At 40.4% G+C, this 25,870-nt stretch overlaps 1 protein-coding gene across 46 annotated transcripts in view; it reads left to right on the top strand.

Moving 5' to 3' along the window:
- Sox6 (SRY-box transcription factor 6) overlaps positions 1–25,870 on the top strand; it is a 608,765-nt gene that overhangs the window by 277,717 nt on the left and 305,178 nt on the right. For 41 of the 46 annotated variants that reach the window (XM_087657920.1, XM_087657862.1, XM_087657680.1 and 38 more), the window contains 1 exon segment: positions 20,658–20,898. In XM_087657920.1, the coding sequence (XP_087514046.1) occupies positions 20,662–20,898 (237 nt within the window). In that variant the 5' untranslated portion in view covers positions 20,658–20,661. 46 annotated transcript variants of the gene reach the window in all.

The following is a 25,870-nucleotide window of genomic DNA, read 5'->3' as shown; positions in this document are numbered from 1 at the left end:
TTTCTTTTGATACCTGCTGTTTAGATTTTCCACCCTTCCCTTCACATCGCCACACTTTGCAGCAGGAACAAAGAATGTTTTTACCATTCTTTCCTAAAGTATAAGAATTTCTCAATGTTGGAACAATATGTTCCAGCAACGTGGAGCTACAATACACAGAGACAGTGTTGAAAAGTAGTTAAGGACATGCTGCCTTTGGAGTGAGACATGTGGGTTTGTTAGGATGGAACTTGGACAGATTTCTTAGCTCTTTTTTTCTTATTTCCTTCAGTTTCCTTTGTAAAATAGGGTTGAAGAACCTATAGCATTATGTTATATGACAGATGAATTTGTATATATACATACATTCGTATAGAGAATTAGCTATTATTTCTGCCATCATTCAGAAAGTCTTCCTACTATTAAAGTACTAAAGTCATTCCACACCTTGTTCATGCAGCTAGGAACCTGTCATTTTTCTTGGGCATCAAACCTCACCAGGTATAATTCTTCTATCTTCCTGAAGCTGAGTGTGAAGCATGGTATGTTTGGATGGTACAGATTGCCCATGAATTCTGCCAGGGATGTATCCAATGTTATCTGTGGAGGAACACAGCACACAGACAGAAGAAGAAATAAATATAAGTCTATCTTGATCAAGTTAAATGGCTATTATATAAATAGTTGCAATAGGAAAGTCACGAAAGATTGATGCTTTCCTGAAAAGCTTCTGGAGAAGTCAAGCTATCAGCTGAGCTTGGACAGTGGATCTGGAAACAGGGAGGTGTGTGGAAAGCTCAGGGTGTTGGGAGTGGACAGCTGGTGCCAAACAGAGCAAGGACAGGATGCTGCATGTGACTTCCTGTGTGGGTGCAGTGAAGTTACTTAAGTCCCTGAAGCTTCAGTTTTCTCATCTGTGAAGTGGGGACAAGGATACTTGCCCATGCAAAGCAACTAGTGTAGCTTTTGGTATGATTTATATTTGGGAAACAGGATCACTTTCTATACACTCCAACAGCTGAAGGTGTGGGAGTAATACCCCAGGCAGATAACCATAGCCAAACTACTGAACTACTTTAACATGGATTGTTTGAAAATGAGTTCAATTTTGTCTTTATAGTTGTTTTGAGACTGTAGAGCTCAGGCTGGCCCTGAACTCTGTATCCTCTTGCCTCAGACTTCTCAGCTGGAAGGAAAGATGTGCACCACCTCTCTGGCCCCATAAAAGGGGATTGATTAGTAGGTCCCTTGCAGAGTTGTTTGGAGACTTAATGAGGTTCTGTGAAGATAGCTAGTGAGCTGAGCATGCAGTAAGTTCTCAAACCCCAGCCACTGCGCCAGCCATTTCTTCTGCAGTTCTGCTTTCTTGCGGATACCTTCTTGGCTGTTTTTCATCATTTCCCTACCCTCTGCTCTTCTTTTCATCTGTCTTCTTTCAACAGCATTTATCAGTGGTAGCTGGAGACACTGAACACAGAGGCTTGGAAGAATGTGGAGGTAGAGTAGCTGGTTGGCACCACACGCCCAGCCGAGCAGATAAGGAAGGGCAGCTAGACACACGTAAGCACCGCAGCGGGAACATAGGCACACATGCACCCCTTTGACCGAGGAGCCATCCTTATTAAGGCCACTGAGGGATTTTCTTCTTAAGAGGAATTCTGACCACACTGCTCCCTTGGTTAAATTTCTTCATCAGCGTGTTATCTCCCAGAGTTTAAATCCTTCCTGCCTGAACAGCATTAGAATCCTTTCTGCTTTGTTGTCTGCCTGCCTTTCCAGACAACCTGAGACATCCTGTATCTCTAGAGGGTGCTTTGAAGTTTGCTTTCCCAGGGTGCCTGCACACACTATGGAATCTCCCTTTTCCACCAGACAAACTTCTACTCGTCCTCCAGGAACCCACTGACTGGGACATCTGTGTCACCTTTGATTTCTCCAAAATTTGCTATTTTCTCTTTTGGGTTTCTAAAGTGTTTCTCTAGAGCACCTATGTATGTTGTCTCATAATGATTTATGCTCTAGTTCTATTTATTGCTCTAGCAAAAAGCAAAATGGTCCCCTACTTACATTTGCTCAGTTTATAATCTGATATCTTTATTATGACACAAAAATGTTGTGCTCTTACTAGAAGCTGTATTTCAAATATCACATGCAGTCCCTCTTATCCAAGGATAGCAGCCTGAGGTGTGCTGAACTCTGACCTTCCTGTGGTACAGCTCCGTAGCAAGTACCACACAGTTGCTAAGCTCTGCTACTTGATAGGTGAGGTGTATAAAATGCAGTTTTGACTTGTAAGTTTTCAAGTCATGGACTCATCAGTTAAATTCTGTCACAAGGTGAGGCACATGTTTACCAGATATGACAGTATTATATACCTCTGAGTTCGGCAGTCATGATAGTTCATGAGATGGAGCAAGCAGTCAGTGTTTGCATGTTAAATAAAAGAGGTGGGGACTCAGGGCTGCTGATTTCTCACGTGGCTAGCCAAATTCTAAGGATTACTGTGAAGACACTGTCTCATAGATCCTGTTTTGTATGAAGAATTCAGAATGGCAACAAACATTGTATTTTCCTTTCTCCATCAGATCAGACAATGATCCCTTTCCTTTAGAATTCAATGACAAAGTTTCTAACATTCAAAAAGAAGCCCCACTAGTTTTCTTTCTTCTAGTGGACTGTTTCCCAGATCATCTAGTCTACAACTCTGGCAGAAGCTGATGGTCTGACAGTAGCCTCATCTCTGGTTTTTCTCCAGGGTGGAGACAGCTTGACCTGGACACCGTTTACTGTGTGTCGTGGGACTCTCCTATGGGCAGAGCCATCAGCACATTCACAATAAAACTGAATTTCCTGTAGTGTATGCTTCTTAACAGTAAAACAATATAACAATTCACCTGAGATTGTACAATTTGAAAGAAATGGATGGAAGGAAAATGGCAGGGAGGTTAGCCTCCCACTTGTGGTTTATTAGCTCTATGCTGTGTTTAATGCTTTATCAGGATCAAATTTCTTTGAGAAGAAAACTGCTAATGTGGTCAGAGATATCTTTTGTTCCAGCTGGCTCTGGCCATTTTGGGGAGTAAATCAGCTCTTTTTTTTCTGTATACACTCTGCTTGGGAGCTGTAATAAGGGAGTGCATACTGCAGTGCGGTGACCTTCAGCCAACCAGAGAAAGACACTTCTTCTAATCAAAGGCAAAAGCCACGATCTTTCTTGTTGTAACTTACTGTTGACACAAGAAAGGCCAGAGAGATTGACATCAATCTCTATAGAAACCATTAACCAATGCTGAGTAAATCTGCAGCATTGAATCCATATGCATGCTTGCTTTTATTATTCTTGACCTATGGGCACACGTGAGCATTTTGTGGGCTTTGTTTTAAAAGGAATGTTTAAAATGTAGCTAGTTATTATGGGATTTCGTTGGTGAAATAAACTGTTTGGGTAGTCTAAATAAAGGAATATGTATTATTTTGCATCTCCTAAGCATTATTTGCTTAGGTGTGGCTTGGCTTGATTCCAAATTAGCACCCGGCAGAGGCTGTTGCTTTAGCTGGGTGTAGCAAAAACCAAGTAATTTTATATATGTTTTCCAAATGATGTGCGAGTCATGTGTATATTTGATTCTAACTGTGACTTTATTTTTTGGCTTCTACTCTTAAAAAAAATTCCTTAAAACCTTAACAATGACTGTGTTGGCTGTAGGGACATGTGTGTCTAAGAGTCTCTTAGATGTCCCAAACTCAGGTGGGTAATACTTGCCGGACAATTGGTCACCGTGTGCTTAGCAGAAACAGGCTCTGTAGTCAGAGCTTCAGTGTTTGGAGCTCTTTTTCCTGACTCCCCCGCCCTGAAATCTCAGCTCTGGTTGAGGAGGGCGAGGAAACAAAAATGCTTTTCATTTTATTCTCTGCTGTACATTTTCCAGTTTGGGTGACTAAAGCTGGCCAGGGTGCCTATTTTTGGAAAGAGGAATTAAGATACTTTGGAGAAAGTACTGCACTGTGTGCTGGCATTCCAGATGGCCAAACTAGAGTAGAACCAAGCCCAAGGTTTTGAGGCTTTCGTGCCAACGATGACCTCATGAGGTCCAGCCTGGAGAAAGAGAGACATAGTTCTCCAACAATGATGGAGAATGGCTTCTTCCTTTCATATTTCTATTGAGTGATCTCCAGTGTCCTTCTCTTTTCCTGTCTCTGACAAAATTAGCCCTTTATAATTAACAATTGTTAGGTTTTTGGCTTGTCTCTCAGACTTCTCTTAGAGCCCCTTTCACCCCATCTACCCATTGTGTCCTCTCTACCACACAGAAAAAAAACTGTGATATTTTTCTCTTTGGCATTCCTGTCTTTTCCTAGCAGGCTTTTCTAGTGGGGACTGTGGGCGATTTTACACTTGATTTGTTGAATCTGAACTCTTTGCTGTAAACTCTCACACACAGAAGGAGCTATCTTTATAAATGACAGAACGGACCAGGCCTGAATGGCGCTTTGTTTACTGTTTTCCTAAAAGGGGCCCCTCTATATTTCATCTGTCAAAGTTGCTTTTCTTTCTTTCAACAATGCTTGATTGTTTTCACAAAAATTCAGGTTCCATAGACAGGAGAATTCTGTATTATATTTTCCTGCCAAATTCCGATCTCTGTTTTCCTTCCCCTGTGCTCACAAAGGGCTCATAACTTACTGTCAACTGTGGGCCGACCACAAAGCTCCACTGTTGCTCAGCAAATAGGCTCTATTGCATGATGGCTTGACTAGCTTGTAAAGTTTGCTTAACTGGAGCAGCAGTGGCAGGAGGCATGTGGGTGCTGTATCTCCCCACAGGCCAGGAGTCTTCACTGCTCCCATCAACTTTTATGCTTTTAACTCTTTTAATTGTTGAACAGAATTGACACTGCTTTGTTTAAGCAGAGTAGATGCAATTTAAAGCCCCACGGCTGCATTTGGTAGCCCGGGACTCAGGAGAAATTAATTAGTTTTTTTGTTTTGTTTTGTTTTGAAAAAAATTCTTTTTGGTTGGCAGTTAGTGTTTTTTGTGATTTGGGAGGGTGTCAAAGGGGTATGCCCTCGAGTTCTGAAGTTCTGGCTGATGTGGCAAGAGAAAGTCGGATTGAAGAGTGGAGGAACAGCTACTTCGTGTGAGTGATTTGTGCCTTTTAGCTGTCACAGGTCTTAACTACGTTACTTTACCTTCTAATTTTCTTAACTTCAAAGCCTACCTGATTGGGTGGGATGGTGGTGTGTGAGGAGCCGCCGCTGATGTCACGGTACCGAACTAATAACTTGAAAGGCATTTTTGTGTGACATTTGTAATCTTCCTAGGGAATTGTAAAAATTTTTTTTTTAAGATTTGATTTTCCTGGGGGTTTAATATGCATGCCTTTTTTGGATAGTATTTATTAGATTTTCTAAAGCATGCACTTTGTTTTCCCTGTGTGCTATAAGGTCCTGGTATATAATTACATAGGAAGAATCACGGACCTCATCCACAAACTCTTCGAGGAAGAGTGATCTGTTCCCCACCCCTTGTGGTTTTCAAAGGCAGGCTGCATCTGACAAGAGGCCTTGTGTGCAGTGGTAAAGATACCTTCTCTAGTGAAAATATTTCATCATAATAAACATTTCAAAGAGGCACAACTGACAAGCAGGCCACCGGGTAATTTCTGGAGTGTTTTAACTAAAGAACATGAAATAGTCAGTGCTCACAAACAATTCTGACTAAGGAAGACTGCTGTTTTACCAGGATTCACCGTGTTGGACATCGTTAAAGGTATTTTTATACGAAACTCCAATGAATTGAATTGACTTCTGAGAAATGCATTACATTAGTGCTCCATTAATTCCTTTCACTCCGAACCCCTTTATTCTGTCATTTGTCCCTTCTACACCCCCACCCCCACCCCCAAGTAACACACACCCTGAGTTTGTTCCCTGTAGTGTTTGGCAAAGTTCAAAAATATTTATTTGTTTCTTTCCTCATCCATCTGCTCTAGAAACCGCTGCATTTATGAGCTTGGTCCTCAGGCAAGTTTATTCTTTTGGTACACTCGGCTTCAAACAATGCAACTAGGCACCCCAAGCTGCAGCGAACATTGTTTTGACTGAGCCCAGTGAAATACTTCTATTTTGTAATAATGAAGTCACTAAAAATCCAAATAGGCCAGGTCGATTCTTTAAAGTAAATGGAGGTAAGAGGGCAAACATCGTGTCTTCAGTCAGCCATGACGCTGCATCGCAGCACAGTACTCTTTAGAGCATTGGCAGGAGCTGGGTGCTTGCCTGATTTAGAAACAGAGAAGCTGGCCTAAGACAAGAAACAGTTTGGAGCCTCGTGTGAGGACAGGTATCACTGCTGCCCAGGGTGTTGGTCTCCCTGAAAGAAAGGCAAGTGTGAGTGAGCTCTGAAAAGCACTCCTGCATTTCAGGGAACACGAGCGGTGCCTTAGACTTTCTCTGCACTGTCAAGTTAATATGAGTACTGACGATGGAAGTTCCGCTTACCATAAGCTTGTTTTAGTTTAAAAATCTATCCAAAATGACCTTGAATGGGTTACGGTATCCAAATTCTTGGATTTGCTCTTTTGGTTTGTCTGTCATTGAAAATCAAGGGAAGAGATGGACAGTAGGAGGTCCAAATGGACAGTCTGAGTCCCAGACTCGACTTTGTCCTTGGGAAACAGCTTCAGTGGTGTGGACAGTAGGATCTGGTCTTATGTGTAACTCTTTGTAGAGATGGTGTGTGTGCACCTGTGTGTAGAAAATGTACTGTCCCACCTATTATTGTGTCACAGACAGATTGACAATAGTAAACTTTTACTGAGTGGAATGTTAAATGATTTCTAAAAATTCAGAATTTCTTTAACGATTTTTATTGGCTTTGTTTGAACTAAAATATTTTTCCTCTAAGTCTTATTTGAAGTAGCTTAGCAATTTTTCCATTTCTACTAAATGTTAGGTGCTTTCACAATGATTAGTTTAATAGTCACATCAACTCTTAAAGGTACATGAATTGACCCCACTTGTACAAATGGGGATATGGTGGCTCAGATAGTTAAATGACTTCTCAAGTCCACAAGTCTACTAAGTGAGAGGTCAGAGATTTAAATCCCTTTTCAAAACCTTCCCACCACAGCCTTCCATGTAGCAGCAGGTTCTGTTAAGACAAGTGAGGTTTTTCTAGTTATAGGCACCTTAGATACAAATAAATACCGCATCTCTAAAACTCATCCTCAGAACTCTCTCAAGTCAGGTTTGAGAAGTTGCAAGGCATGTTTTCATGATGGGGGCCTATGACTGTGAATGACACCTACTTCTTTCTTTCTTTTTTTTTTTTTTGGTTCTTTTTTTCGGAGCTGGGGACCGAACCCAGGGCCTTGCGCTTCCTAGGTAAGCGCTCTACCACTGAGCTAAATCCCCAGTCCCCACCTACTTCTTTCTTACAGTGAACACTTGAGCTTGGGAAAGCCAGAGGTTCTTAGCTTGGTAGATGCAGTTAGACACTCAGTAAAGAGTCTCTTAATATGCAAAGCTGTGGGCAGCCACATTTGACTTTCATAATGATAAGCAAAACAATTCTGTGCAGTGATTCATGGAAACAATTGGATTCTCATGTTCTCCTGGAGCTGTTTATGATAATATGTAACCAGCAAATGCAAGTGAGAAATTTACAGCAAATAGCTATAAGGAAGGTAGAGAGTTGCCGAGGTATGGAGGGGAAAACACAAGGTAGTGGCACTTCGGTTATCTGCAAAAGCAGACTATTTTGTGCATATTAAAAATGTGGAAATCTGTATTGCTGGTAAAATCTTTCTTTAGTTTCTACAGACAGTGACAGTTTAGAAAAATTTATGCCATTGTGTTTGAAGGTTTTCTGCCTCTTTCCCTAGAAGTTAGGGCATATGCAATGTCATGTACAGTAATGTTTTAGGAGGTTGTTTGAGTTCCTATGCCCTCCTTGGGATCAGCGGAGACAGTTGTGTCTGAATGAATATTGCTGGAGCTCCTGTCTCCTTCCCCCTGGCCCCTAGGCTGTCCTGATCCCTGCTTTTGTAGCTGGTACAGCAGTAGGAGTCATATCTTTTGAAATGCTTCCAGCTCTGACCTGTGTCCAGAGTAGCTTCTGTGGTCAGAGCTGGTGAGTAGAAATTGAATCTCATCCTCCTCTAAACCTAGATATGAATGAGCAGAGATATCCTTGTATTTCACTATTGATTGTTTAAGGACATAGTTATATGTGGGTCAGCAATGCTTGCCAGAAAATGCAAACTAGAAGAGGATGGTTTACATTAAGAAACAACACTACAGCACACCTCCCAGCCTCCTGTACTAAAAGCTGTAGTTACTTGCTTAACTGATTTTGGGTCAAGGTACCTGGAATGAGAGTCAGGTGGCCTGTTCATCAACCTCCTCTCCTTCCTTCTCTTTCTCCTCTTGCTTTCCCTTACTCTTCTTCCTACTTATCTTAGTTGTTTTCTATTGCCCAGACAAATCACTAAAACTGAGGCAACTTATAAAAGAAAGTATTTAGTTTGGGGCTCATGTTCCAGAGAGTTAGAGTTCAAGACCACCATGGCAGGGAGAGTGGTAACAGGCAGAAGGCATTGGTGCTGGAGCAGTAGTTAAGAGTTTACATGTTGAGACAACAACCACGAATCAGAGAGGAAGAGTTAACTGGGAATGACTTAAGCCCACCCCACAGTGCAATGTCTCCTCTAATAAGGCCGCAACTCCTAATCCTTCCCACACAATTGTACTAACTTTGTCTAAACATTCAAATATATGAGCCTGTGGAGGCCATTCTTATTCAAACTACCACAGCACTCCTCTTCTTTCCCTTCATCTTCTTTCTCCTTCTCCTTTTTATCTCTCTTTGCCTGTCTATCTCTACCCCTTCTTGCAACAGTTATCTAGTAATCAAATACCTCCAACTCTAGGATTAGAAATTATCTTGTTTGTTTTTGAAGTGCTAGGGATCAAACCCAGGTCTAGGACAGTTTTCTGCTGTCGGGCTATGCTTCAGGCCTGAAAGAAAACAAAAAAGAATAGATTGAAGTTTAAGTGAGCATTTAGAATACACAGAGAGAGAGAGAGAGAGAGAGAGAGAGAGAGAGAGAGAGAGAGAGAGAGAGAGAGAAAGAGAGAGAGAGAGAGAAAATACTCATAGTGATAGTCTATATGGAGAGACTATATTAGTAAGGAAGGATTCATGTGATAATTGTAAATAGTTAATAATTTATATTTCAAAAATCTTTAGCCCTGGTAGAATCTGCCTAGGAGTTAGACTGTCAGCTGTCACACTCTGTCCTCTGTTTGCTTGCTATGCCCTTCTGGAGAGCGCTCTTTCATTTTCTCTTTGTCTTGTGAGACATGGCTTTTGCTCTGCAGTCCTGGCTGGCCTCATAGTTATTATGCAGACTGAGAAAGCTTTGACCAAAAAAAAAGGCTCCTGACTCTGCCTCCCGAGTGCTAGGATTAAGGACATGTGTCATCTCACTTGGCCTTACATTTTATTTTACGTTTTGAATAAGCAGTTTTATTCTTTGGTTTTCTTATCATTAAACAGGACAGTGATGTCACCCAAATCCTATTGTCTGAGAACATGAGCTCACACTGTATGTATAGTAGCACAGAGCACAGGATAGGGACTTTCTAAGCTTTTAGTGATTGCTTCAATGTCCATCTGTCTAACCATCATCTATCCATTTACTATCTCATTTGTCCATCCTTTTAATGTTTCTGGAAACATAAATTGATGTTTGATTTGTATTTTTAATTGCAGTTATGTTTAAAATTCAAAATGAATTTAATGGGCCAGGGCGTGTGTAAAGAGGAGATATTTAATCGAGTATGGAAGTTTGGAAGCTTCATTTTAAATCTTCTAGCATGGCTGCTATTTTCTGGTTAGTTATATCCTACCAGTTTCTCTTTACTTATTTAATGGCATTTAAACAACTGGGTAATATTTTCCAATGTTACCTTTACACCAAATATTGTGCTAGGTTGGTACCGTGGGATTCAGAGAAACATGGAGTTTTGTTATTTTTCTTGGAAACTCATAATCTTGTTGGGACAATTTATACAATTGTTTATAGTCTATCATTCTTTCATTAGAAAAAATGTTGTATGCATGAAACATTGAATAAATGTTGTGAGAATGACTTCCTTAGATCACTTCCTGAGAGTTAAGCCCACAGTCCCAGGGATAGTCCCAACTAGTTCCACAAAGGTCAGAGAAGTGACAAGGCCAGGTAGACCATCACAGCAAGAGTGAGCGAAGCTTGAGGGTACCAGTGTACGCAGAGCAGAGGGGGAAGGTGCAGCCCAGAAAGGCTTAGGAAAGTTGGACGGGTCTGGGTGCAGGGCCTTGAACGCCTGGGTGAGGAGTTTAGATTTCATGGTGTCTCCTGGGAAGAGCTACTGATGTGTTTTGATCAGAATAGTGGGGGGAGACAGAATGGCAGCAATTCATCTGAAAGAGGAGGGACTTGAAAGAGGTAAGCCAGTTTAGGGTAGGTTGCTGGAGTTTGAGCCAGATGTATAGATTAACCCTGTCCTGAGGTGATTGTTATGGTGTGCAGGGAAAGCCTGAGAGACACGAGCAGGGAGGCTTGACACAGCAGAGGCAGGCTAACAATGAGCAGCCATGATGCTTCTGGGACTCTTCTGCATCTGTGTAAACAAGGGAAGGTGCTGAGGAAAGTCTGATGAATTTAGTTTTAAGTTTCATTGCTATGGCACTGCAAAGCGTATCTTCATGTTAGCACCTTGTGGTTGTTTGGGGCCCTTCATGGAGGAAGACAGCTCAATGTTGGGAGAAGACAAAATAATCAGGGAATTTAGAAATAAAGCAGAAAGATGCTTGTTCAAGAGTATAGCAACAGAATAGAGCTGAGGGTGGCAGCCTGGGCATGTGAGTGGTTTGTGTCTGTTCTCTTAGGTAAAAAAGAGTGATCTATTGGCTATTTTCCCTCTGCCTTTCTTTCCAGAACTATTGAACAGCTGTGAGATATGGTGCATGGGTCAGGCACTAAGGAGCCAGCGATGAGCAGGGCAGGTGTGAATCTGTCTCTGGGTCACATAGAATAAAAACCCTGGCATGACGCCTCTTTCCTTTACTTAACACAAGTTTGTGACACTCTCTACTGGGGCCTTGAAAGGATTTCTCTGACAAAGCATACCTTTTTTCTCAACATTCCTTATTATCTCCGTATTGTAAGAAATACCATGTGGGTGTATAATTTCAGAAATGGCTTAAATTAGCCATCACTGAGGTTCAACACTCATGATTACATTCTCTCAGGTAGGAGGTTGTCACTCTGTAAGGTCACATGTAGGATCTCTTAGAAGGAAAAAAGTTTGTTATATTACTTAAAAATTGTAAGATTGAGGAAAATGATGTTTTCACTAGATGATGGGAAATGTATCATAGATCACACAGTTGAGCTTGCCCCAGAGCCCTGACTTCTGTTCTAGCTCTCCCCACTTAGAGTTTCTGAGCCTGTGTGGGCGAGCATCTGTGTCTTTCTTACTCTTCCCTGATGATACGGAGTGGAGAGAGTGGGGTGCAAAGGAGCCTGGTCTCAAGAAAGTGTCCAGATAGAAGCAGGACACCAGATTGACAGCCTCTGGTTTGTATGCCAGCTGGCTCAGGGGATCCAGAGCTGCTGATGGTGCCCAGTTTGTTTCTCTTTGCCTGGTGTGGGACTTTTCTGCTCCCCTGCTAAACCTAGCTCCTTGTGGATTAAATGATTAGAAGTGATACCTTTTAGAAACAGAGGTGAGAGGCAAAAGTGGAGTATCAGGCTTTAGCAAATTATGTACCTTTCTAGTAAAGGAAGGATACTACTGATGGGAGAAAAGAAGGCCTTCAGGTTGGGAGTGCATGGGGAAAGTTATTTATTTACTTATCTATCTATCTATCTATCTATCTATCTATCTATCTATCTATCTATCCATCCATCCATCCATTTTGGACGGAATGATATGAATCTGAGCTTTTAAATTTTGAGTTAGACATAAAAGAACATAAGCTTTTACGTGACAGGTTTCCTTTTTATGTGTCAGGATGCTAATGATAATAGTTTCACTTGAACTATGGCATCTTCAATGTGTGGAAGAACAAGGTCAAATGTTCATAGCTTTAAAGCCAAACTAGTTTGGAGTTATCAAGGTCCCCAGGAGAGTGAATCAATTTGGGTACCAGATTTGGGTAAGAATTTCAGATGCTGAAGGTCTCAAAAACAATTGCAGAAATGTATTCTATTCATGGCTATTTCTAAATTTGGATTAGAAATAATCAATTTTGAAAGATGAGTTTCCAATGTCAAAAACTTAGGCCAATTTAAAGGACAAAAATAAAACATACACTTTCCTTCTCTTTTAAGGAAAAGTTAAGTCAAAACCTAATGAGTTTAAATTCTGTTCTTTCCCATTTCTGTGGTGGATTCTTGGCGAGAAGGAACTCTCTAGAGGTTAGGTTATTTTGTGATGGACATACTGCTGAGTGTGAAAAAGATAAGCCACCGTGATGTCACCTATAGGCCATTGTACCATGCCAGCAAGGCTGTGGGGCTCCTATTCATACTTGGGTTCATTTTCTATAAATTGGTCTTTCTAGTTGTTTTCCATTTTTATTTGATGTAAGACTAATAAATCTTACTGATAAATAACAGAGAGCTTTCGTCATACATGCAGGATTAAAATGCACCCCTTTTGGGGGAGCCAGATAGGTGTGTTTACTCTGTAGAGAGATTTAGAGTTGATTTTTTGTTTTCTTTGTGGTAATTATGTTTGCACTTTGCTGATCACTAGTTGTGCATTATTACAATGGAAGGTGACAATTTGATTGTCTTCAATTGGAGAAACAAGTAATTTTATATTCACTGAGCTGTCAGGTAACAGTAACTCCCAGAACTGAGAGCTCCTGGTGAAGCGTTTGGCACCTATATTTAACTGCTTTGATGCTTGCATAACCTTTGCTAAGTCAGAAGTGCTTCTCCGGCTGGAGACAGTTTCCAGGGCTATGCAATGAGGTTTCCATTAAGTAGGCAAACTGAAATGGACTGCAGAGCCACGCTTCTTCCCCCTTCTTCTGCTCCTCCCACCACTGCTCCCCTCTTTTCCTTTCCTTCACATCCTCCCCCTTTCTTCTCCCCTCCATCTCCACTTTCCCATCCTTCTCTGATAGGAGTCTAAAATGCATCTGATTTGTTCTTTTTTTTTTTTTCTTTTTGGTTCTTTTTTTCAGAGCTGAGGACTGAACCCAGGGCCTTGCGCTTCCTAGGTAAGCGCTCTACCACTGAGCTAAATCCCCAGCCCCTGATTTGTTCTTATGAGAGAGAATTACCCCAGAGCTTTATGTCACTGAGGGGAACCTAGAACATCAGCTTCTTCACATAATTTTGTCGAGCATAGCTATGCTTGAGATTTAATATTGGGAACAACCTCAGTGGTATCAAGTTTTCATCTCACGCTCTCCTTTTCTGAAAATGTTAGTCAAAGAGTGACTGACAATAGAGGAAGAATGGAAGAATGTCCATGGATCGCTTCCTACACTTTCTGTTTGGGAGGATATGGCTCTGGTCTGTAATTTATTTATTTTTAAATGAAAGAAGCAGATGAGATGTCCCATAGTCAGACACTCTATTAATGGATCAGTTTCAGCCTGGTGGGTATGCTCCTTGAAAAAATAAAGCTTTTCATCCCGTGTGAAGAGGATATTCTAAGTGAACACGTGGAAATAAATTCATTATGCTGTTATTTTAGACAGTCTCCTCTCATGAAAACCACGAAGAGGTCTTTCAGTTGAGCTGAACAGTGGCTGAGCTTGATTAAAACCCTCTGAGTTAGGGTGTGTATTTATAGTAGCCATTGTTCAGTTTTGATCTGACTGTCAAGCCACTGGTTTTATTTATAATCTCTGGTAGTGGCTTTACAGAGCAAAACTCCCAACAGCTACTGTGAGAAAATTCAGTATTGCTTCTATGAAGCAAAAAGTGTAGTGGTTCCATGATATCAAGTTGTTTTGATCCTAGGAAGAAACTGGATACACAAGGACAAATGTGATAATTTTAGGTTTTCCATAGGCAGTCAATTAGAGGCCAGCCGTTGGTCAGGATGCCTGTGCCTTCTAGCAGATACTGACCAATTAGACAGAGGTGGTTACGTGATGTAACATTATCAGGAGAAACAATTCATGAGTCAAAGCATTCCAAGACATATGAGCTCTAGTCCAAAGAACAGTCTTAAGCTATATAAAGTGACAGCAACATTGTCAGCTAAATATAGGCTCCAGAGAAACACAGACTTTGATGACTTGAGAGGAATCTGTTCCAGGTAGTTCCTGTTCTGTGAGAACCTCAGAGGGCCTTTGGTGACAATTTTGGAGCATCAGTATTAAAAATTAGAAGCCTTAGAAAAATCAAGGCATTAGTTTAAGCCCCTTCTTAGGCACAGGTTAGGTGTATTTCATTTGCCTCATCTCTTAACTTGACAACTTGCTCAGATCAGTGAGTTTTCTAACAGTGAGGCATGACATCTTGGTGGTTCTATATAAACTCCGAAAGAGGGGCTGAAATGCTAGAAGGAAGATAGGCTTCTACGTTTTCCAGTAGCTCTGATAGCACTACCCTTGCATTCTCTTAGCTGCTCATTAAGACATGGACAAGGAAAGAAAAACTGGTAAAAGCCTACAGGTATTTGGAGGTAGAGTGGAGAGGACATGAGATTGTGGCTTCAAAGAACTCAGAGACCCAGACAGCAAAGACGGCCTCTCCTGTGTGCGTGTGTGTGTTTGTGTGTGTGTGTGTGTGTGCGCGCACGTGCGTGTGTGTGTGTGTCCTATAAGAGGTGTCTTCATTGTAAGATCTATTTTATGTCTATATGGTGTTTGCTTGTGTGTGCATCTTTGTACCATGCCTAATGACCTAATATGTCAGAACTAGAACTGGAACTAGAGTTATAGAGGGTATTTAGCTACCATAGAAGTGATGGGATTTGAACCCAAGTCCTCTGTAAGAGCAACAGGTGTTCTTTACCAAACGGGCCATCTCTCCAGCCCTCAGAACTCTCTTCACGTGAAAGTCTAAAGTTAGGCTTTTCCTTGCAACCCTTTCAATCCCTGAACGTGGGAATTGGAGGCACAGGACAAAGGCTTGGAAGTCATTCTTTGCCCTGGCCTGGGTGAACTGGAATCCTTTGTGAGGGTTCCTGGGCATTGTGCATTTTGGCAGCTGAATGTATCTGTTACTCACGCTCCTTAGAATGAGAGGCACTGTGCTATATTTTTTGGGGGGGGGGGCGGGAACGAGTTTATTTCTCAGAATCAGATCAAGGGTAGTGTTCAAGTAACACTGAATTGTCTGAGATGAGTCTATGCTGAGCTTCAAAGAATAAATGTAAGCGTTGGGCTGAACGTAACATTTCCTTATAAGTAGGTGAGCTGTTAAAGTGCTGCTTTATGTCAGAACAGCATTTCTTTTGTACTTTTAGTTTTTATTAATTCTTTTATTTTTGAGATTATAATATAATTACATCATTTCCTCCTCCCTTTCCTCCTTCCAAGCTCTCCCATGTGCCCCTCCTTGCTCTCTTTCAAATGCATAGCCTCTTCTTTCATTATTACCACATGTTTATGTGTGGGCACCAAATTCTTTTGAATAAGTGTAACATACTTAAAAAGTTGAGTGTTATTTGATAATAAATAAAAATAATGAGATATTAGAAAATAGTTCTGTGCATCATATTGGAAAGGTCTGTAAACCACTTTTCTGCAGAGGCTTTAGCACGTGAATGCCCACCACTAGCATCCCTTCACAAAGCCCAGACCACCTCACCTTCCTCGTTCAAGAACACAGCGCACATTTACCCCTGGGTTACTTGGCAGTGACCTGAGCATTTGCACCAGTACATCAGGGCTCGAGGTGGACTGTTCGCACTTCGTTGGGATAGAGGTGGTCCTGCTTCCATCCTGGAGAACATTATTGATTAAGGACCATCCTTTCCATCAATCTCATAACCACAAATCTTAAGCTGGAAGGTTTGCCCAATGGTCCAGCATCTGAGGGCTTTCACCTGATCTGTTGGCAGAGAGACAGTTCAAATGCAGGGAACATATGATGGGAACTGAGTTTTACATGTCCCAAGACATACAATACCATTCTTTCTGGAGGTTTTCCTTGATAATAGCTATGCCCCAGAAAACCATCTTGTTTAACCAGTGTGATAAGTTGACAATGTAGTTTTCCTCTCTGATTATAATGTGCTCTGTGTAGTCAATACACTGGTACCATGTGAGTGTAATTTCCTCTTTTATTTGATCTCCAATGCACTGTATTATAAATAAACAGTTAAAAAAAAACACCAAACAAATCTGTTGCATTTCCTTTTAAGATTGTAGCACTGTAGACACTTGTTCTAGTAAAGTAGAATTGGGCACATTTGATTGCATTTAAATTTTTCATGCTTCAGCAGTTTGGCTGGGAGCACAGCAAAGAAAAATCCCATGAGCGAGGAGAGTTGAGAATAATAGAAGTTGATTTTGTGTATTATAGCGGCAACATTTGCGCTGCTTTAGTAGGGTTGTGTCAGCACTTCCATTGTAAACCCCTGTTCTCAGGGGCTTTAACTAGGGAGATTTTTTTAATACAAATTAAAAAACAATTCATTTGAATGATTTTTAAGTTATAATAGAGCAAAAATAAAACAAAGTAAAGTCACATCGAGATTGACCATTTTCGAAAGAATTTTGATTTTTCGTTGCTCATTAGTTGTGTGGGATGTAGCTAGGTAAGGTACTACCTAATGTACAGGGGTGGAGTGTATGGGAACACTGTTGTAATGGATAGTATATAGAATATTCAAAACAAGTGTGAGAATTCTGCACAAAGCTGAAAAACTATAATCGACAAGGTGCGTTTGACTCATGGATTTCTAAAGCAGGTGACTTGGGTAGAGTGGTGGGAGCAAGGGTATCGCCACAGTCGAGTGTCTGTCTTCCTAGAGTAGGAGGAAGGTGTGGAGGACTGCCAGGGCCTGGAGGAGTGCCAAGGTGAGGTTACTTACTAGTGCTTGCTGTGCAAACCTGACAGGAGTTCAATTCCCAGAACACACTCCTGAAAGTTGTTCTCTGGGCTCCACATGCATTACCTGTCAAGTGGCCGCTTGCATTTCTGATGCCTCCCCTACCCCCATATTAAAAACAAACAATAAGAAAGGGTAATATTAAAGAAAGAAATGAATGAGGACATAATCAGTTAAATTGAAAGATAGTATAACAATTTATGTGTAAAATTACTAAACCTGATCCAGTTGTAAATCTATGACTTATTTAATAAACTCTGTGACAGCAAGATGGCTCTGCAGATAAAGGCAGTTTCAGCTAAGAGTGACAGCCTGACTTTAGTCTCTAGGACCTACATAGTGGAAGGAGAGAGCCTGCTCCTGCAAGTTGTGTTCTGGCCTTCACATGTGCACGTGCACACACATGCACATGCACTGACACGAATATAACAATTAAAAAAGCTATGCATTAAAAATAAGTTGTGTGTACATTCATATAAAAACCAAACAACTACCACCTAGGAGAGTGGCTCTCAACCTGTGGGTCACAAGCCCTTTGGGTAGCATATACCAAATATCCAGCATATCAGATATTTACATAACAATTCATAACAGTAGCAACATTATAGTTATGAAGTATTAATGAAATAATTTTATGGTTAGGGTCACCACAGCATGAGGCACGGTATTAAATTGCATTAGGAATGTTGAGAACCATTGTCCTACACTAATACAACACAACAATTGCTACTGTTGAGAACGGTTGAGAGCAAGAGTCTTCTTTTCCTCTGTGGACAACATAGCTCGGAGTGCTAATAAACAAACACGGAGAAGGATGAGAAGTATGGTCTGAGAAGAGCTCTTAGACCACAGCATGGTGACCTTCTTACCAAGGGATGGACTTGGGAGCCATGTGTGCCTTCCTGCTTCTCCGACCTCCCCACGGCTCTGCCTGGTTCTGGTGGGAGCTGAGGATGAACAGTCAGCTTTAATACATTGGCAGCCGAGCTGGTATTTGCAACCTTGATACACATTTGTGTTTGTGGGTGTAAAATAAAAGACAGCTTGTGTGCCACTGTAAATAGACTTCTGATGGGTCACTGGAGGGCTCACCAGAAGCCTGCCGATGAAGGAGAGGTGAAGACTTTCCCCACTAATTGTATTCAGCGTGTAATTTCTAAACTTCCCTCTGAATTTTGATTTTCAATTAACACTCCCCATTTGAAGATAATTTTCTATTTAATGTAATTGCAGGAAATAATTTATTGGCTGATTAAGACTGAGGGCCCAGCCTTCCTTAAGAAAAACACTCACCAACCAGCCTTTAAAGTCAACTCATAGCTTTGGACAGATTGAGTCTATTTTTACAGCTGCAGGGTTGTTTAATGAGGATCGTACACCATTGTTAACCAGTATAGTCTGTTGTCAAAATGATTCTTAAGAGACTGTTTACATTTTGCATTTTGTGTCATGATTAATTTATACTAAAGCGATAGTCACAGATACTGCTACTGGAAGGCACCAAATTACTTTATAATAAGAGGCTGCTTGTTGGGAGAACTGAATGAGACTTGTTGTGAAGTCACTTTGAGTTTTGGATTATGACTTTTTTCTTTACTTGTATTGAACTGTTTCTAAAAGGTGGCAGTCAACTCATTCATCCATTTTTAACGTGTGTGATTACATTAGGGCTAACTTCCCATCATCGGAACAATGCAAACACTCTTGCTGCCTCTGACCGATGCGTGATAACTTACAGGACAGTTAGAATTGCCTGGTTTTGCACTGGCATTTCTGGGGCCACTTAGTCACACTAAGTTCAGTAGTGACTCTCAGTATGGAGGCTCATCTGTTGGCTTTGATTCTCTGTGTGTGTGTGTGTATTTGTCCATTTGTTAGCACCAACAGGAGTCACTCGAGAACGTGTCAGAGCCTTTGAAACGGTGCTCTTTAGAACATTCAGTTTCTCTCTTTTTAGGGGAAATAGAGCTAGCCACTCGTCTGCTCACTGTCCCTATTCTATTTTCCAGTCTCATCTAAATAGGTGAAAGTTTTGGTATTTGTACAATGATTATTATAAGTAGGCATCAGCATTTTAATATGTTTCAAAGCACTTCAAAAGCCCGTAATACTTTTATTTAGAACTATGCATAATTAGTTTAGCTGATCTTCTATTAATGTTTTTCACTGTAGGATACTAACTCTGAGCCCCCTCATTAATTGTGAGAAATTTAGCATTAGCTGTTAAATCCTATGTGAAACATGGGCTGCTACATAAAAACTACTGTTTAAATTGGAATTAACTTAATTATTTTTCCTTGCACTTGATATTTCCTTCACTGCAATATTCATGAAAGCATGTGACAGATTTGTAAATTTAACTGTTAATCTCAGATTTCTAGACCCTTTAATCAGTATTTATTTGTCTGTAGAAACAGTACAGGCAAGTTAATGATTTGCTAATTTGAAAAACGCTCATGTGGTTCCCTATGTTAACTGATTTGTGCATTTAAAAATGGTATGAAATCAATTAATGTTAAAGAGCAATTAAGGTGGCGATTGTACTCCTTCCACTGCACAGCAGCTCCAAAGGAATACAATAAATAAATACCAACATGAAGTTTTAGGGCAAAATGTTTTCTTCCACTAATTTGTAAACTTTTAGTGGTTTGATCACTAACCCCTTTACTAAGAAACTCATCTTTCTAAGGTGATATTCTCAGAGCTTTGTAATTTTGTATGACATCATGGTTTGTGATCTTATCTGAAGCACAAAATGAAGAGCCCACTACACAGTCCTTTGACGATTTGACACAGTCCTTTGACAGTTCTTTGTGAAGATTTCCACAGAGTTTTTAACCTTTAGTGTGCATAGTAGGCATTTTATTTTTTCATAGTAAATGCTACGAATCATGTGTATACTTTCTGACATGAAACGGAGGTATACTTATTTCAGAAATTCAACTCAAATGCCACAAAGTTGCTATAAGATTTATCTAACACTAGAAGCCATTCAGTCAACATGGCCCTTAAAAGTTAAGAAGCAATTCTTAATGCATCTGGGAGGTCTTCAGAAAAGCTTCAGATAGGTCATTGGTGTGCCGTCTGGCACTCATAGTCAAGATTTAAGATAGGAAGTGATGATCAGTTTGCTTAGCGTATTAAGGACAAATTATTTATTCAGTTTATATTTTTTTGTATAGGCTTAATTTTTTCCTTCAGCTGTGTGAGAAAGTTAGATCTTCTTTCTCTGAAGTCATTCGTCAGAGTGGCTCATTAGTCTGTTTACTCACTCTCTCGTTCTTGTCATTGCTAACCACCAACCCAAGTACCGCCTTACGCGAACTCAGAATCTACTGGGGAAGCCTGGAAGAAGGGCACACAGATATGTATATTGTACATCACAAAAGCTGCTAAGGATCAGATTTGCAGCAGTTAGGGGGAGGGGCAAAGAGGAGGAAGGTAACAGATAAGCTAACAGTTGTTTGTCTGTAGTTTAGACTGCTGATTTCTCTCAGTATCAAGAATCTTTATTTTATTTTTGCTCACATTAGTCAAATACAGTAGCTTCTAATTTGTTTGTTGAGGGTCCTCTAATCCATGGTGTTTCTCTTCTGCAGAAGAATGTCTTCCAAGCAAGCCACCTCTCCATTTGCCTGTACAGTGGATGGAGAGGAAACAATGACCCAGGATTTGACCTCAAGGGAAAAGGAAGAGGGCAGTGATCAACACCCGGCCTCCCATCTGCCTCTGCACCCCATAATGCACAACAAACCTCACTCTGAGGAGCTGCCGACGCTTGTCAGTACCATTCAACAAGATGCTGACTGGGACAGCGTTCTGTCATCTCAGCAAAGAATGGTGAGCACCGAGAGTCTGGTGACTGCTACCAGTGGTGTCTACATCATTAGGAGATGTTTAAGGAAAGCTAAAATACCTGGCTTCCGAGTATTCCTGGTCAGGCCAAATTCAGGTTGTTATTGTTCTGGTAACTGGGAAAACTTGGAGAGCAGTTTGCGATGTAAGCTATAGCCACCATGAAGTCTGCTCGACAAAAGAATATTGATTTACCCTTTAAACAAGGGAAGTCAGTTACCTTATTCTTTCCATTCTAATTTAATGTGATTAGTTTAGTAATGTCACAAAATAAATTCAAATAAAGTGTGGCTGTGTATTAATATTGAAACATTAAGTTAAACAAATATGCCCACATGAATGAAGTCATAGCATGACTGCATCTTTAATAAGGAAATGCCTGTATCTTTCAGTTTAAATGACAAGTCATGTGGCTATATATTAACATCAAAGGAGCACTCAAGGCTGCATTGTACCATCCAGTCAGACCACACAGGGCTTCTCTAAAGCAAAAACAGCATGTCAAGTGATGCAGGAGTATGCAGCTTTCCCATGGCAAATTCTGTCTTCTGAACATCAGAACAGAAACCCCAGGAGGACATTAGTTATCTAGTTCAAAACAAAAATCTTCACTTTTTTATCATCTAGAAGAAACCAGAACCTTAATATGTCTTAACCCTAGCTTGTATTTCTTAACTTTTGAGTGATCAAAAATTTAGTGAAAATATCTTAAGCAATGAGTTTTATTCCTAAACAAAACACAAGGTATCATTTTAAATGCCTTTTAAACAAATGAACATAGGGAAATAAATAACTTGTTCAGGGAGAAAGTTTTTTTTTTCCAAATGATTTTTGTACATACAGTATAGGCGTAGGTGAGAGAATCAAAAGATGAATGAAGCATGACTCAAATAATTTTAGTTTTACTCCATGATTCGTAGACTTTTATTTAGCACACCTTAATTATACAGATTAAAAATTTCATAATGTCATTTTCATAATGCAGATAGTACTTTTATTATAGTTTCCTGCTCTTCTACCATTTCTTGAAGACCTCCTTTCTCTCCTCTTTCTAGTCTAAGTTCCTAATAGTCCTTTTAGGTCAATGTTTCTCTCTTCCCCCATACTTACCTTAAATCCCTTGTCTGTGTATTAGACTTATTTCACGTAACATGATGATCTCCACATTTTCTTGCAAATGACATCATTTTGTTCTTTTATACATAGGGAATCAAGAGTAAACAGTTTTCTGGGCTGGAAATTTATCTTCCAGGAGAAAGGGAAGGCAAATATATAGCAAGGCAGGAATAGAGAACATTTTCTGATTGAACTTAACGTTCACTCTGTGTCTGTACGATGGCGTGGCTGAGACGGATATCTACTCTCTGCTCCTTGCTCATAGGCAGGATAATGAGACTCTGCTTGGTCTTTATTTGAACAAATATTTATGGAGCACCTTCTGGATGCCACACATTCCCTAACTACAGCTGTGTTATGGTGAAGCAGATGTGAGGCATGCCTGCCTGGAGGTTGTGTTCTTAGACAGGGGACAGCATGCAAATACATATATAGTCGAAGTTTTTTGTGCTGTGCAGAAGATCAGAATGTTGTCTGAAAGCACAATGAGACAAATCTATCTTTGAATAGATGGATAAAATGCCTTCTCCAACCTAAGGAGGACAGAAAGTAGTCAGAGTAGGGCAAAGACTAAATCCATGGAGAGAACAGCTGTATGGAGTGTCTGAGGTGATAAACCCAGAACTTAATTTAAGGAAATGAAAGATGGTCCTTGTGGTCAGAGGATAATGAATGGAGATACATCAGATGTGGTTGGAAAAAATAGATAGGGACCGTATCATACAGGCCTTGGCAATGGCATTGTGGGGGTGAGATTTGATCTGAGTGCAGTGGGAACAGCCTTTGAAGGGCTGAAGAAGGTTTCTCACAGATAATTCCAACTGTGGCACAGTGAATGGCTGAGCAGGCAGCAAGTGTGGAAGGATGGACCCTGGGGTTTCTATTTCAGAAATCTAGATGAAAGATTACAGTGGCTTGGATTAGTGTAAACAAAGAGGGGACACAGAGAGGGACTGGCTCAAGATAGCTGTGCTTTGATTCCATGTGCAGGCCTGACCAAATAAAAGTAACTGGACTGGAAAATGTATGGAGAGAGGCAGGGACAATACACTTCAAGTTCTGCTTCTTCTGAGGGCACTTAACTTATTTTTCTTAGAAAAACTTTACTTTTGGCAAGTGCTAAGTTGCTTTGCTGAGTTACTCTGAGTTTTTTGTTATGCAGAACTTGTCAAAATAGATACTAATGTATATGTAGTAATTCATGTCACATATGATTTATGGTAGTATAAAATAGCTTAAGGTTGCAAACATGTTATAGATTAGTGTGAAAGAGACCATTCTCATAGAAATGTTTCCAAACTTTCGCTGTGCTTTCTGCTGGAGCTTTTGTGTTCTCCAAATGCTGGAAAGCCAAAGTATTTGTTTAACTCCCACTCTATAGCATTTCCCAGCTGTGTACTTATATGGTGCAATAAAAGGATTTAACAAATGGGAAATAGCAGCTGCATGTGGAAACTTTCTCTGTGCTCCCTCTTCACCAGATAGAGTCAACAACATGGCGACTGTAGCCTCGGACCTGAACTGACCTAGGCCACAGATCAGGTCACCAGGCAGCTTCTGTTTTTTTGTAAAGAAAAACAATGGAAGGGTTTTATGTTCCTGCCAGACCTACAATGTGTGTGTGTGAGATATGTGTGTTTGTATAGTATGTAAGTGTGTGTGTTTGTGTGGAGTGTGTGTGTGTGTTGGAGTAGGAAGACTGTGACTAATGTAAAATTTTAATTTATTTCATTAACTATGAAATCTAAAGAGCATTGATGAAGAGCCCAGACATTTGCAGTTGTCTTCTATGGACCCTGTTTACTTGCTTGTTTGATTACTGTCAGCTGAATCCCGTCAAATGCTGTGGAGAAGTAAAAGCCAAGAATGAGTGTACAAACTACAACCCACATTGGCCAGGACCTCTTCCGTCTCCACATTGGTCCTTGTCTCATGGACAGCATTTGGTTTACTGAGTTCAGAGGGCTCACTGGGAAACATAAAGAACAAAGGTAGAAAAGGAAAAAACTTCACCAGTCCCCATGACCTGGTTAGAAAAAAGTTGCATCTTAGAATCCTGGTTATTTTGAAGTGGAAACTCAGTAAAGTAAGACGCCACACAGTTTCCAATAAGAAAAACAATGTGTAGTAATCTAAGCACAGAAGGAGGATAGAAATTTTAGGGAAGGGAATTCACAGACCAATGCAATATAAAAATTTAGACACATTTTAAACAGCAATTACAGAATCCAGAATGTTTGATTTTAAATTTAGTATTTTTTATCAACTGGTGACTTTTTTATGGTTGAAAGTTAGTACACATAAGAATCTCTCTCTATTTCTGTGCACAGCACTTGTTTTTGTCATGGTTTTAGGATACTAATACCTTTTTGGCATAGGAGCATTCCCACCATCCAGTGATGTGTGTTTTTATTCTCGTTGACCCTGGGCATTAGTAAAGAATGCACCCATGTAATAAAATGTACATGGCACAGTCCTTTCTGATGTCAGTGTGAAGGAACATCTCTGTGATAGCTTGCAGTGACCCATATTTGTTCTTATATGTAATTATTTTCCACAAAAGTTTTAAATGTGGAAAGGACATGTGAGCCTAGATATTGTTAGTAAACTCTGCAAATTACATGTTTTGCAGGGTGGGGTGTGTTGTGAAGACTGTACTTCTATGTAGCTATTCGTATTGAATGAGCTGAGAGGTGCATGCCATAGTATGCTCTCCTTCTAGCACATTTTATTCTTTTCCCTTTTTTTTGCCTTAAAATATAATTTAAAGAGGTATATCACCATTGCCCATGGGGGTTTGGAATGAATACTCAGTTCCAGATACAAAGACTACTTATGGTAATATCAGGTTTCTAGTGGAATTTACATAGCACCATGTCTCAGAGTAAGACAGTTCAGACAATGAAGAGAATGCAGTGAGGAGAGAATGACCGAATGGAAGGAAGACCTTTCTGAAGAGAGCTCTCAGCTGACATTTGGAACAAGTCAATTGTGCAGAGACTTAGGGATGATAAGTATAAAAGTACCTACAAGTAGCAATAATAAGTAATAAGAAGAAGAACAAAAATCTTTACAATTTCTCATTTTTACAGTGTTTGGATTTAAAATATGTTTTTATTTATCTACTTCCTGCCCACTGCCTCTTACCAATTCCCCCTGATAACTACCAACCCAACTCCTTCCTGTCCTCTTAATGTCCTCTTTGAAAATCTATTATTATATTAATAAATTATATTAGTAGTTCCCTGAGTCCAACTAGCTAGACAGATGTGAAGGATGTAGGACCATCCACTGAGGACAGACCACCTATCAGTAGGCACATTCCCACAGAAGAGAGAACCAGCAGCTGCCAACTGTCAGTAGACCCTTTGATAGAGATGGAGCCTCGGCGGCCCCTGGAATTTTCACTGGCTTGACCTTGTTCGGGTCTCAGGCAGGTAACCATCACAGATGTGAGTTGATGTGTACATCAGCCAAGTCATGTCCAAAAACATTCCACAACTCTCCTCGCCATTCTGTGTGTCTTGCATTCTTTTTCTCCACTCTTCCATGATGTTTCCCGAGCCTTGGGTATGGAGAGGTTGATAAAGATGACCTATCTATAGCTGAGTACCTGAAGTCAGCACTTTGACTGGTGATTGGTCTCTGCATTAATTAGTATCAACTGCAATCAGAGGTTCCTCTGACCAAGGTTGGGAGCAGCACATAATGGGTATACACATATTAGGAGGGCAGTCTGATAACCTTCCATTTAGTGAAACAATATCAGTAGACTTCTCTATTAGGGTCTATGACCTTCCAAGTCATGGAGTTTTGACCAGGTTACAGTATCAGGCAGAAA

This window comes from Rattus norvegicus, chromosome 1, assembly GCF_021556685.1.
Source record: "Rattus norvegicus strain SHRSP/BbbUtx chromosome 1, alternate assembly SHRSP_T2T, whole genome shotgun sequence".
Taxonomy (NCBI): domain Eukaryota; kingdom Metazoa; phylum Chordata; class Mammalia; order Rodentia; family Muridae; genus Rattus; species Rattus norvegicus.
This window is presented reverse-complemented; position numbering and strand designations above follow the sequence as displayed.